Genomic DNA, 13853 nt, shown 5'->3' on the forward strand with positions numbered 1-13853 from the left:
GGAACATAACAATCTTGAACATTCAAAATAAAATAGAAATACAAAAACAAAGTTTGATCAGTACTCTAAATTTATATCTCATCTATAAATTCCACATCTTCTTTTAAAAATCACTATATAGATTTTACTACTTGTTTGTATCGCACAGTATTAAATGATAAATTTTTTTCTTATCTCTGATAACTTACAAAATAGTTTTCAGTTTCAATCATCATGAAATACAAGACAGTTAAATATTTATTGATGCTTGTACCCGATTGTTGGGGCTTAAACCCTCTTCATATTGAGTACAATTCTCCAATAGAGTTTACAGTGTACATGAATGAAGTGCCTGTGCTTGTTAACAAAGACGTACATGTCAGCAGAAATTTTGAATTGTTAAAGTACAGTGAAGGCTCTCTTATTACAACTAATGTATCCACTCTCGAAGGGAAGGACATTCATGGTAAGCATTGTGTTCTAATCTGTAGAGAGCCAAATTTTGTTTTTGACAAAAAATTTTGTTTGGAGTGTTTGATGAATATAAACAAAACAATCAAAACAATTTCATAATGAGACATAAAGATTAAGTAGCAAAAGTAAGTCTTAAAGACACTTTATAATCTGTGGTGTTTTAATTTCAAACCCAATTTAATTTCTTTTCAAGATTGACAAGGTTTCCAGTGTAGTTGTAAAATTTCTTATGTTTGTTTGCATATTCACGCAATACATTTTCTCAAATTATGAATGTTGTTATTGATATCTTCAAATTTCTGCTAGAAATTTCTAACAGTTAAAAACCTTTACAGTCTAATTTAAACTGGAATAAACTTTTACAAAGTTTATAAAGTGAACCAATCAGGGTCCTATGAGGGGCAGTCAGTAGAGTGGACTCCTACTGATGCATGCACAACCACATCAGAGAGGGTTTATAGTGATGGCTTTATTATCTTTAGTCAGTTCTTCTCTTGTTATCTTAAAGGTTAGGTTTAATAATATGTACCATGCATTTCCATTTACAATTTATTTTTTTTTAAATTTGTCATTGTAAAATATCGATATATAAAAGTGTTGAATACAAATTTAAAAAAAACAATAATTATTTACTGAAGATGCAATTTTTGAAGCAAACTTTGGAAAAATACTGTTTTTTTACTGACAACGACTTTAATTGAACAAACTATTTCTAGTTAGAAATAAAATTGAGAAATGTTTAACAATTCTGAAAATAAATGAAATAAAAATTTTTCTGACAACAGAACAAAATGAGAAGTTGGCAAATAATGAACAGATGAAATTTAAAAAAGCTGAATGTGCCCATCTCTAATTATGCCCTGAGAAAATCTTTCAGCGATATTTCTAAAATTATTATTTACCAAGGCATGTCCAATTATATAAAAGTGTTTGAAATATTAAAATAGTCTTGTAAACCGATGGACAACCTTCTAATAACCAACAACAGGTTTAAAAAAATTAATGAAAAATTCCATTAGTCTGATCGATTTGATTAACATTTCTGATTACTTGCACTGAGAGAGAAATGCTTGTTCATGTCCAACTGAAAATTTGACTTGAAAATCCAAAATTTGTCAATTTCTGTGGCAGAAAAAGAAGAATTTAATTACTTCATATTTGTTTGTATTACTTGATCTGTAGGAATTTTTTAATCTTGATAATTTGGTGTTTTTAACATTTTGTCACTTAATTTGAATCGCTCTGCTTTCAGAGGTAAAGCCATTACTGGCAATGGGCTTCTAGTGCAAAAGGGTTTAAACCGATGGGCACCTATATCAGCTTGTCTGTTCTTTTTATTCATCAATCTTGTAACGAATGGATCGCAAAAAAATTTGGACACTCCCAGATCTTGTTATTTATAAAAGTTGATACATTATCCCATCCTTGGAATTAATCAAATGTATTTCCTGCAGGAGCATCTGTTGCAAATAAGGATGACAATGCATACAATAGAGTCTCTTCTGCCTTTCCTGTCTTCTCAAAGGAATATTTATTTTGGCATTTATGTATTTTTTTATCTACATTTTAATGTTTTACATTAAATGTTCAATCACTAAAAGTAATATATTAAATGTTAAAAAGTTTGATTGAGTTGTAATTTTAGGATTGGATGCATTTTATGTTATTTAAAAAAGTACGTTCATGAAACTGCATTTGTCAGTTAAAACGAAAAATATGAATTGTGTTATTCTTTTTATGACTAGTTGGACATCAAATAGATGTGACAGTGAACAGCATTCTCCCAACAGCCTTGTTAGCCTTGCTGTCATGAAAAATGGGTTTATTCAGAATATTGAGCATCGAATTATATGCTTTAAAAACAGCTTCAGCCAATTAAATACTTGGGCACAGCCTAATAACAGTGCACTGTCCTTTCTCTCCTATGGTGGTTATATGTCTGGGTGGGCTGCAACCAGCACAGGAAACCTTAAAGATAATTTCACTATGATCAGAACAGGAGAGTACGGTGGACCTCTTATTTTGTTTGATGAAGAAATAGAAAACTACATCCTTTTCTCACCATTAAATAACTTCATGGTGTCTAATTGGGAAACCGGAGATGATTTCTTCAGTTTTGGATTGCTGGGAAGTGTAGAAAATGTTCCTCGGGAAACAAATATCAAAAATGTTATGGTTTGGGATTCCAGCCTAAGGAAATTTGATATTTTAGAAAAAGATTAAAAGCTGGCATATAAAAGCCTTTAAATAGTATGTTCAAAAAACCATCAAAACTTTTAAAAATAAATTGAAATCAAATATTTCTTGTTTCAAATAATTGATCGATTTTCAGCATAGATTACATGGTACCTCATAAAAACGGTTATACCAATATCAATGATTAGAGGGGTGTTTAAAAAGTGGGGAGAAATTCTACTGAGAGAAGGAGGAAAAGTCCTGATTACTCCTGATGATGTTGTTACAGAGTACCTGGGTTATTGGACTGATAATGGAGCTTACTACTACTATAATACAGTTCAAGGCATGAACTATGAAAACACAATAGTGAAGATTTCACAGTTCTTTAAGGAACAAAACATTCCTGTCAAATACATCAATTATGACTCATGGTGGTATCAAAAAGGTAAACTGCTTAGGTAAAAAACCTCACTGGGAAATTTTTGAAAAAATTACTTGAACAAGCATTCTGAGATTGATGAATTTGAGCTATTTTTGCATAACACAAAACAACAATTCAAAGTTAAAGATTAAGGAAGTATTTCAATTGGTGATTCAAATTTGAGCTGGCACTGGTAGCCAGTTCAAATTCAATAAATTTGATCCGTTTCCCTATTTTATAGCGTCAAATACTGAAAAATAACAGCTTACTTTAAGGAATTAACCTTGGCACTAAAACTTGGACAGCAATGGAGGATATATTCCCAGATGGGTTGAAAAACTTGTACACTGAAACTAGTCTGAAAGGTACAAAAGTAGATATCAAATACAGAATTTTTACATTTTATTTTTCTTTTATCAGTTGTTGCGCACAATAGATACTGGGGAATAGATAATATTTATGCGAAGGAGAATAATGGGAACTATACATTTATAATTGAACAAGAAAATAAGGTAAATTCTTTAGAAGTTAAGTAAACTTTTACTAATTTCAATAATTGTATTTAGAGAGCTATTCCAAATGATTCGGAATTTTGGAGAGACCTATTTAAAGATGCAGCTGATTGGGGTCTTGAGGTTTATGAACAAGATTGGCAGGTGTAAAATATCAATATATTAATTAATTGATAATAAAGATAACATTTGTGTTAACAAATTACAGTGATCATTAAAATTACGGTTGAGAAATGAGAAATTCTAAGCTCAAATTCCTTTGCTGTTGAAAATAACAAACAAAAACCAAAACACAAACAAAAATATTCTTTTGCTTATTGTTTACCAACTGTCTATACATATATGATAATTCTTTAGGACAGGCAATTTGTCCAAATGAACGAGACGCACACAGATTTTAATCTGGCTCGGAACTGGTTGCTCCAGATGGGTCAGAGAGCTGAGGAGTCTAATGTTTCAATACAGTACTGTATGACCCTACCAAGAGAAGTTCTATAAAGTACAGAAGTGAAAGCTGTCCAAAGAATCAGGTCATTTTAATATGCACTGCAAACTGATATTGACAATTTAGTTTATATTTTTACAGTAAAAATTTGGCATTAATATTAAAGGCTAAGGAAAAAATCAAAAGTTGGCAAAAGGTAAATGTAAACTCCCTAAATACAACTACAGTCAGTTACACTGAAAACACTGCACTGAGTAATTAATTGAGATTCTTTGATAAGCATCTATTTCCTATTCTCAGGGTGAGTGGAGATTACATTCTTAGTAAGGATAACTGGGAAATAGGAGCTACCACTCTTCTTGCAACCAGCATTGGTTTAGCAGCTTTTAAAAATGTGTTCTGGACAAATCAAGAGAATCCAGGAAACAAGTTCTACTATGAATGCATGGAGGCTAAGAACAATACAGATCCCAACCAACCCTGGACTCTTGAATACAGATATACTGGATACTTAAACTCTACAAGGTCAGGACATCAATGTAGGAGTTGGAATGATCTCAATCTCAACTGGGAATGGCCACTTTATGATTTAGGTAATAATATTTTCAAAATAGTTTAAATTTAATTCTTAAAAACGTGGCCTGATTCTGTAATTTTAGAAGAGGGGCTAAGGGGAGAGGCATCCCACACAGACTTACCCACCTTCCATATACATTAGAAAGCATTGGAAGGTTCAAGCTGAATAATGATATGGCAAAACATTTAGTGATTTTTGTTTAGAACGAGATGGTTGTCGAAGTATATCTGGTTCTAAATATGCTGATGGAAAACCTTTCTGCTTTTACAATGCCAGCTTGGAGGTTACAAATTAAATAGTTTTAAGCAGTAATTCTTCATTTTTACTGCTTAAGCAGATTTCAATGTAAGAATGCAAATCTTCCAAAAGAAAGCAAAAACACAACACATATGCTTGTTTCTGGCTATGATTATTTATTTTAATAATTTTTTTTAGGGGGGGGGGGGTAATAATTGTTGATGTTTAAACTCCATGAATAAAAAGAAAAATACTATAATGAACAAAATCCAGAAGTTGCCAGCTTCTTCTCCAGGTTCCTCAGGAGGACTGGAAGTGGGAGGAATGTAATATTCCAATCTGTGAATTAAACTGTACAAGACCTGGTTTCAATATTGATCTACCAATCTGTAAAGAATACACAGAACCTAATCCATTACTTCAAGCAACTGTAGCACTCTTCTCAGGTTCTCTTAACAGTAAGACGCACAGAACTGTAGAATAGGAAGACGACATTTAAAGTTTCTAATGTTCATAAGAAAATAGTTTTAAAAAACAACTATTATAACTTAAATGAATCTGTGTATATTAAACAATATCGGTATCTCATGTTTATTGGTCTAACTTGAGTATTTTATATGTATAGATATATATATATATATAAATATATATATATTTTGTCTATCTATTCCACAATTTAACTGGTCTGCCCTATATGCTTTACTAAATAAGTTTTCTCCTTAAATACGAAAAATTATGAGTAAGAAAAGTTACACAGGTATTTCCACATATTTGTTTTAAGCATATGGGGCAGTACTGTACAGTGTAAAACAAAGACTTGTACAACTTTGACATGTTGGTACTGTTTAAGGTTTGCACTTCTTTTATGTAAAAGAATCTGTATACGTATATTAATTTCTCGAATAGGTTCATTTCAGTTTTAGTTTGATATAGAAAAAAATACAATTAATTCAAATAATGAAGGTGGTGGAGTTGGGTTTGGAGATGCTCTTGAGAATATTAATGTTGAGGTTGTGAAATCAACCTGTAGATCCGATGGAAGATTACTTCAAATATCTCAACCTTTAATAATATCACCATTGCAACTAAACTACATGGCAAAGGTAACTAATTTCTAGGGACTGTAAGCGTTATTCCAAATGACCTTACATAAAAAGATGACAATGTCTGATTAACAACAGTACCCTTAAAGCTATTTCTGATAGTACAAATTAGATATCAATGTTTTTTAAATGATCAGATTACACACATTTAAAACCCTAGAAACCCACATTATTGATCGTTTAAGGGTTGCAAGGGTAGTGTTCCATAGATGTAGGGCTGGGCAAAGTTCCGTTGACGAAACAGAGGTTTTTGAAAATTAATAAAAGAGTCCGTTAACGAACGGCAAAATCCCTTAATTGTAAAACAGGCATTGCCATCTGTACATGGAGGGTTATACTTAAAAATACCCTCACAGTCCATTTAAATTGAATTCTGGGTTAAGACATGGCTTCACTATTTTTAGACATTTTATTGTGCCATGCTGTCTTACAATTTTGGACACTTTTTTTTGGAGNTCTTCTGTATTTCAAAAGTTTCACACTAAAATTGTCAACCAACTTTATCGAAAAGATTACCTTTTTCTTATCAATTTTCAAACAATGATATGATTTTGTCTAACATGAACAGTCCTTTTCTAGAATTGTTCCAGTGGTTGGCCACACAGCTGTGGTGGTGAGGTCTGGACAGGAAACCAAGATGTTTCAGGAATCAGAGATGGGCATCGTTCAGAAAAAAACGAACGATAGATGAACAAAATGGATCCTTCAGAGAAAAGAAAAAATGATCGTTATTTAAAAACGAAGGATATCAAACAAAACGAATGATTTAAGATCGTTCGAACGAACTTGAAAAACTTTTGATTTTTCTTAACTAACATTTATACTGAACAAACGAATTTACTGAACGATCTATCAGGTAGAAAACGAATGAAATAGCTGGAAAATGAACAACAATTTCTAGTAAGAACGATTAAAAAACCAAACGAAATGGGTTGTTCACGAACGATAAACAAAAGAAATGAAAAAAGCAGAACATGCCCATCTCTATCAGGAATCAAGTTCAATGTCATCTTTAGTAAGAATTTATTATCATCATTACATTTAGTTTTAACTTTAAAGGGAGTGTTAACTAAATTTCATTATAAGTTAAGTCATATATTTTCTACAGGACTTCTCGGCAACTCTCATTCCTTTGTTTACATTTCTGGAATTAGCAGATATATACAGTGAACCCCTTACTAACGAATACATCGAAAGAATTCATCAAATGTTGTATTCTTCACTTTCTGATAATGGAATGTTGCAGATATTTAGTTTTTTAATGAAATGATTATATGGAACTCTTTAAAACTGTTCCCGCATATTCTTTGCTATTTATTTATTTTCGCAAATACTGAAATTTACGTAATATAGTATAAAACTCATTGAAAAATTGTTAAGACGACATTTGATAAATTCTTCCGATGTATTCGTTATTAAGGGTTTGACTGTATAAAAAGTTTTAAAAGCATTAAATAGTCTTTTTAAAGTTGTTATACCCTTTTAATGTTTAGCTGATTAATAATGTGGATGATATCGTCTCAGCAAAAAAATGTCTAATTCTGAAAAATTTCTTCAATGTTTCTAAAACAGAGAAACCACATTTGTAATAATCATTTTTTAAGTTTATGAATATCTGATAAAAGAAAACTTGAGGCAATTAATTGTTTACAACTTCAGTTGCTGAGAACTCTATGGCAGAATATGCCTCCTTAAAATATTTGGGGTTGGATGATGCAGAAGAGAAATATATAATTTATGACAGACAGGTATCATTCTTGTAATGACTGTTTAAATTGATATTTTAAAAATTCTTAAACCTTGGCCTATTATTGTCTAATATTTTCAATTATCAAAATTTAATTTTGTTCGGGTTCAAGGGATATCTGTCTGAAATGGAACCCAATTCTGATGTTTATTTACCTACCCTGCCCTTGGATACTTTTAAGGTACGTTGTAAATAAGTTCAAAATTGGAAAAATTAAAAATGTAAGGAAAAAGAGATGAATGATCAAAATTTATACAGTTTTATGTTCAATGTTCATAAATCACACATGGTTTCTTAAATAGACACAATTTAAAAATGTAATTTTTTGTAGCAGATTAAAGTTAGACTTTAATCGCTCCTTAGCAAGAGTTTCATGGCGCCATTTTAATCTCATTCTTTATTTTTAACTCTTATAAATCAAATTATAGATTTTAATATTCGTCTACGGTTGTAGAAAGATAACATGCTGTCACCTAAACGCATAATTGTTTTAGTAAAGATATTCACTTAAATGGGCCATGCATGGTCTCCACTCTGGGCCGTAGTAAATTTGAATTCGAACAGGACCTGCCCAGTTTGTACTGGCGCGGCCTGCCAGATAACAGCGTGTGCTGACCCCATCCTATGGTACAGTACGTCGCCCTAACCAGACTAACATACGACAGGGGTCAATTTTCTTGGCATAGTCCCGTAGGAGGGCTAACAATGACAACTCCCATGGCGCATTCAGACTTTTTACAGTACCCGACCTAATCCGGCCTGTCTATTTGACCGACCCCACTGGCTTAGCCCACCGTGTCTTCTGCAGATATAGTTTGGCATATAGAATTCAATACGGCCTACCCTTTCAACCTTGGATACTGATAAGGGTTGATGAGATATCATTATTTTTCTAGCTAAATATGAGTTATCTTGCAAAAGGGTTTCCAATAAAAGGGACTTACTCATATTAAGATTTAAAGGGAACTGTTGTGAATCAGACATGCTTAACTTTAAATGCTTCTACAGTTCAAGAATAAAGAATAAATTTGAAATTGTGTGTTGTGGACCAAACCTCATAGAGTTATTAAAGTATTGTTGAGTTCAAGGAGGGGGGGGGGGGGGGGGGGGGGGGGGGGTCGAGACGTGGCAATAAGAACAATGCAGAGTTGGCATAACGGAGAAAGGAGGGATATGTATCAGCGGTCTCCGGGCAACTAAAGTTCTCAGGTTGGCAATATAGAAGGTTGGCAATTGGTCATAGGCCTCCCACAAGTTCTCCTCTAAACCATAGACGATAATATCAGAAAAGTCTATATTTCGATCCTGGAAATAATTAATGTTTGGCCACCCGAGAAAATCTTGGTCAAAGACGACCTTACAGTTCAAATGTTTTGGTTAACAAGAAGATATGTTAGTTCCACATTTTATCGAAAATAAAGTTAGGTCTGGATTGACCCATCGTCAGTTCTTGAGATGATCATGAAGATTCAAAACAAATATAATCAATAATTAATATTGTTAGGTTTATCACACTTCCCCTCTTCTTGTACTTGGATCTTGGAATATATCTATCCTGGGGGAGATGGAGAAAATTAGGTAGAAAAGAAACACAGATGTAAATCTTTAATTCTATTGATCAAGGGTTTGGGTGGACAGATATTATGATATTAATATAAATGATTTGCCTAATAAAGCATGAAGTTTTAAACTAAAAGAATCCACTAAAATGTAAGAAAAATCAGTGTTGTTGAAAGTTATATTCTTGGTGCAGATATTTCTGAATTATTACAAATTCTTATAGTAGTTTGCGTTTATATCAATACAATGAACACGATTTTTTTATTTAAGATTTATTTCTTTCAAATTACAAGTAAGCTGTTAATTGACAGCTTCGCTTTAATTGTTTTTGTGAATCCATGCTGTTTGGAAGCTTGCTAGAAATCAAAGTTGTAATCGAAAGTTGCTTTATTACAGTGAAACCCTTAATAACGAATACATCGGAAGAATTTGTCAAATGTCGTCTCGAAATTTTTCAATGAGTTTTATACTATATTACGTAAATTTCAGTAATTGCGAAAATAAAAAAATAGCCATGAATATGCGGGAACAGTTGTAAAGAGTTCCATATCATCATTTAATTAAAACAGTAAATATCTGCAAAATTCCATTATCAGAAAGTGAAGAATACGACTTTTGATGAATTCTTTTGATGTATTCGTTATTACGGGTTTCACTGTATATTGCTACATACAACGACGACTATACCAAAGTATTGTGAATTCCATACAGAGGCGTAGTTGTTGTAAAAAGGGATCAGACCTTTTATTCTTGAAGTTGTATCGTATTGAACTTTACAAGAAAAGAGAATATCCTTAACGACGACATTTAACTTATTATTTCTTCAAAATAAGATTGTATTGTGATTTGTGAGGAAAATTATAATTGTCAAATATTAAATGATATTGTAAATAAAGTATAAGCAAATGAAATGGAAATTTTACAGGGTGACCCAATAAACATAAACATTACTACAACGAAAATTTATTAGATTTGAAAATATTTTAATTTGAATGAGCTGAACACTTTAGAATGGTGGATATGGAGATTAATGCTTGATCCTCTCTTTTTCTTAATCTTGTACTTGTATCCTGAAAAGTGTATAAAATTCAAATAATCAGAGTCGCGTATATGAAGCCGATAAATTTAAAATTTTGGGCGCCATTTAAGATTGATAAACAGAAACGGGAGGGACTCTCTAATTTTTAAAAAACCGGTTTTAGATTCTTCTCTACTCTATCCAAGAAAGAACGGTTTAAGAAGAAAATTAAAAGTGTGTCCATTAGATACTCAGATTGAGTAATCGTGTTTATGGATATTTCATTCTAAAGTTTTCAGCTCTGGTTGAATTTCTAGCGGTTCTACTGCATATAAGTAAAGACGACATATATGAAATTATGAATGGTTTCTGACACTGACCCGTTATTTCTAATTTATATATATAAAAAAAAAACTTTAAAACAAACCATCCTCGAGCGAGTCTTCAATCTTCATTTTAAAAATAAGATTCCTACGATATTAGATAAAGAGCAAAAATACAAGAATTTACCCAAGAAACATTTTTACCTACTTTTTGTGCCGATGGCGAAGTTGGCGGGTAAATAATTCTGGACTTCATTTGTCGGAGACTAAATGTTTGCAGGGTACAAAAAGTGAACGTAGTTCGTACCAAAGAACTTCAATTTGAAAGAAATAAAATATCCATGAAATAGTTGTTACAATTTAATTTCTGATTACCAACTCACCAACAAATTTGGTTCAAATGAGAGATATTGTCTTGGACGACCGATTTGTCAAAAATTATACAAAACAATTTGCTAAATAAAGAAAAACAATGAAAATTTAACTAATTTTCTAAACACTATAAAATTCAAATTCAAATTTTTAAGATGCAAACTTTAAAAAAAAATTATTTTAAATTTAGTGTTGTTTCAAATCAGAGAATGAAGACTATTAGAAGAACTGAACTTACAATAGAAGGTAAAAAACGTCAAATTTAGATATTTTTGGAGATGAAAACTTGAAAATTGTGGATATCCAAATCAATGCTTGATCTTTTTTATTGGTAATATTAAGATTATTTTAATCTTTTGTTTGTATCCAGTAAAGTCAGGGGCGGATACAGGGGGGTGGCGGGGGGGCATTCACCACCCCCTGACAGATTCAGGGAGTCTTTAAAGTCAAAAAAAATTTCGCCTGCGGCACGATTTTTTGTTCCTAATTATCAATTTTTTTGTTCCTAAAAAATCTTGCCCCCCCCCCCCTCACTTAAATCCTGTATCCGCCCCTGAGTAAAGTTTCTAAAAATCCAACCAATCGTATTGCAATGCAGAATCCCGAACAGCATTCAGAAGAAATTTCATTGGTCGCAATCTAGTATATTCAAAAAGCAAGCGATCGATATTAAGGTTTTCCGTTCTAAAGTTTTCAGCTCCGAACTAATTAATTTTAATTTAGTCGATATAATTGGCGGAGCCCTCGAATCAGTGGTGTTCAGTTTATATTCCTGGAAAGAGAAAGCTGTAAGAAAAGAATTTATAAAAATTTATTATTGATATTAATTGATTAACACATTCCTTTACTGTACAAATATTCATATACGGTGAGAACCAGAAAACCCTGGAATATGAAGGCGACATTCAAACAATAGTGTATTTGTTGTTGTTACGAAGCAAACAGTAAACTAATTAGATGTTCAGGAACATATTTCTCAATAGAAATTTCAATATATAAATTTTAGAATCAATGATATCGTTTAAATCATTATATTGATTTCTAATTCTTAACGAATTTGTTCGAAGATTTCTTAAATGTCGTCTTTTTAATAAAAATTCCAGAAAATCTACAGAAAATATTTTTGAACAATAAGAGACTACAGAAACTAATAACTGAATAAGATTACGTATTTTTGATGATAAGAGTACATTTTTATTTTCTCAACCTTTTCCTAAATAATTAATTAGTTTACTGTAGAATATTTGTTAAGTTTTTTTGTTGCCATTATTTAATAATCTTTTAAAAATCGATTCTAAAAACAACATAAATAGATGATTTTGAAAGTCGACGTTGGCCTCAAACTCAGTAGTTATACATCATTGAAACGTTTTATGTCTCAAATGAATCCTAAAAATTGCCGGTCACTCCCTTTAGGTACGCACTGCGTACACATGGAAAGTCCGATTCACAGTGGTAACATTGTCCTAGGAACAGTTTTTCGACGTTTTGTTAAAATTTTAAATTCTCACAATTTCTTCTATAGTGTCTGCAGCATAAACCCGCAATTCAATTTCTTCCATCGTCTCTGCAGCATTAACCCGCAAGTCAATTTCTTCTATCGTCTCTGCAGCATAAACCCACAATTCAATTTCTTCTATCGTCTCTGCAGCATTAACCCGCAAGTCAATTTCTTCTATAGTCTTTGCACATAAACCCGCAATTCAATTTCTTCTATCCTCTCTGCACCATAAACCCACAATTCAATTTCTTCTATCGTCTCTGCAGCATAAACCCACAATTCAATTTCTTCTTTCGTCACTGCAGCATAAACCCACAATTCAATTTCTTCTATATTCTCTGCAGCATAAACCCGCCAGTCAATTTCTTCTTTCGTCTCTGCAGCATAAACCCACAATTCAATTTCTTCTATAGTCTCTGCAGCATAAACCCACAATTCAATTTCTTCTATCGTCTCTGCAGCATAAACCCACAATTCAATTTCTTCTATCGTCTCTGCAGCATAAACCCACAATTCAATTTCTTCTATCGTCTCTGCAGCATAAAGCCGCCAGTCAATTTCTTCTATAGCCTCTGCAGCATAAACCCGCAAGTCAATTTTTTTCTACAGGGTTATGAGGTTTATTTGAAATTGTGATTACAGTCCCTTTAAACAGTCTCTTTAAATGTTTAGAAGTTTGAATGTGAGCTGAGTATTAATGGACTGGGTACACTAGTATTAAACGGAGAAGACACAGATCAATTTATTACTTTTTGTTTGGCGGGAAATATTTTGTAAAAATTTAAATTTTTTTTTCATCAATAAATAAATATTAAACGATACAGTTTTTATAAGTAAATTGACAATTGCTGTTAAATCATTATTTTACGAGGTCTAGGTTTTGATTTTGTAAATGGTTTTGTTTTTTTTCAATTAAAAACTTTTTAAGTTTGTTTGATCTATTTTTTACAATTACACTATAAAAAGTTTGACATTTCAACAACTATAGAATTATCTTTATATATAAAGTTGTAATCTCTGTTTGTCTGTTTGGGTGTTTGTTGGTTTGTCCGATCATAAATCCTGGACCGATTTGTCTCAGATTTTGATTGGGAAACTCGGGAGGACCACAAGAATTTCTTAGCTTGTTTTTGAGATTCATAGTTGAGTGGATCGACTTTATTCGGGACAAATAGTTAAAATCGAAATTTACGAGAAGCGCGGGTAATACAACACTATTTTTAATTTGAACCTGGATACATTCATTGATTTGAAAATATTCGCAACTCTGACTTTTTTTCTTATTTCAAATTTCATTTCGTGATAAGAGTCTAAAAAGTATAGTATTCTAGCATAATAATCTAAAAAGTATAGTATTCTAGCATAATAATCTAAAAAGTATAGTATTCTAGCATAATAATCTAAAA

The 13853-nt window shown here is 31.8% G+C and overlaps 1 protein-coding gene across 1 annotated transcript; it reads left to right on the forward strand.

Moving 5' to 3' along the window:
- Positions 1–213: 213 nt before the first annotated feature.
- On the forward strand, positions 214–13270 carry LOC111697909 (uncharacterized). Its single transcript, XM_023468052.1, has 21 exons — positions 214–445; positions 842–961; positions 1908–1978; positions 2347–2648; positions 2838–3076; positions 3328–3417; positions 3473–3564; positions 3619–3708; positions 3922–4059; positions 4290–4602; positions 4790–4869; positions 5119–5269; positions 5787–5926; positions 6506–6572; positions 6918–6941; positions 7586–7674; positions 7786–7854; positions 9178–9251; positions 11137–11192; positions 11670–11734; positions 13120–13270. Exons 1-21 carry the CDS (start codon positions 214–216, stop codon positions 13222–13224), a joined length of 2607 nt encoding a protein of 868 aa, XP_023323820.1. The 3' UTR covers positions 13225–13270.
- Positions 13271–13853: the final 583 nt, after the last annotated feature.

The sequence above is a fragment of the Eurytemora carolleeae genome, unplaced genomic scaffold, assembly GCF_000591075.1.
Source record: "Eurytemora carolleeae unplaced genomic scaffold, Eaff_2.0 scaffold236, whole genome shotgun sequence".
In the NCBI taxonomy this organism is placed as follows: Eukaryota; Metazoa; Arthropoda; class Copepoda; order Calanoida; family Temoridae; genus Eurytemora; species Eurytemora carolleeae.

Coding starts and splice junctions, on each gene's coding strand:
- LOC111697909 (XM_023468052.1), top strand. CDS start 214: ATGAAATACAAGACAGTTAAATATTTATTGATGCTTGTACCCGATTGT. Junction 6,573..6,917: donor AGGAAACCAAGATGTTTCAG/GAATCAGAGATG, acceptor CATCTCTATCAG/GAATCAAGTTCAATGTCATC. Junction 7,855..9,177: donor TGCCCTTGGATACTTTTAAG/GTACGTTGTAAA, acceptor TAATATTGTTAG/GTTTATCACACTTCCCCTCT.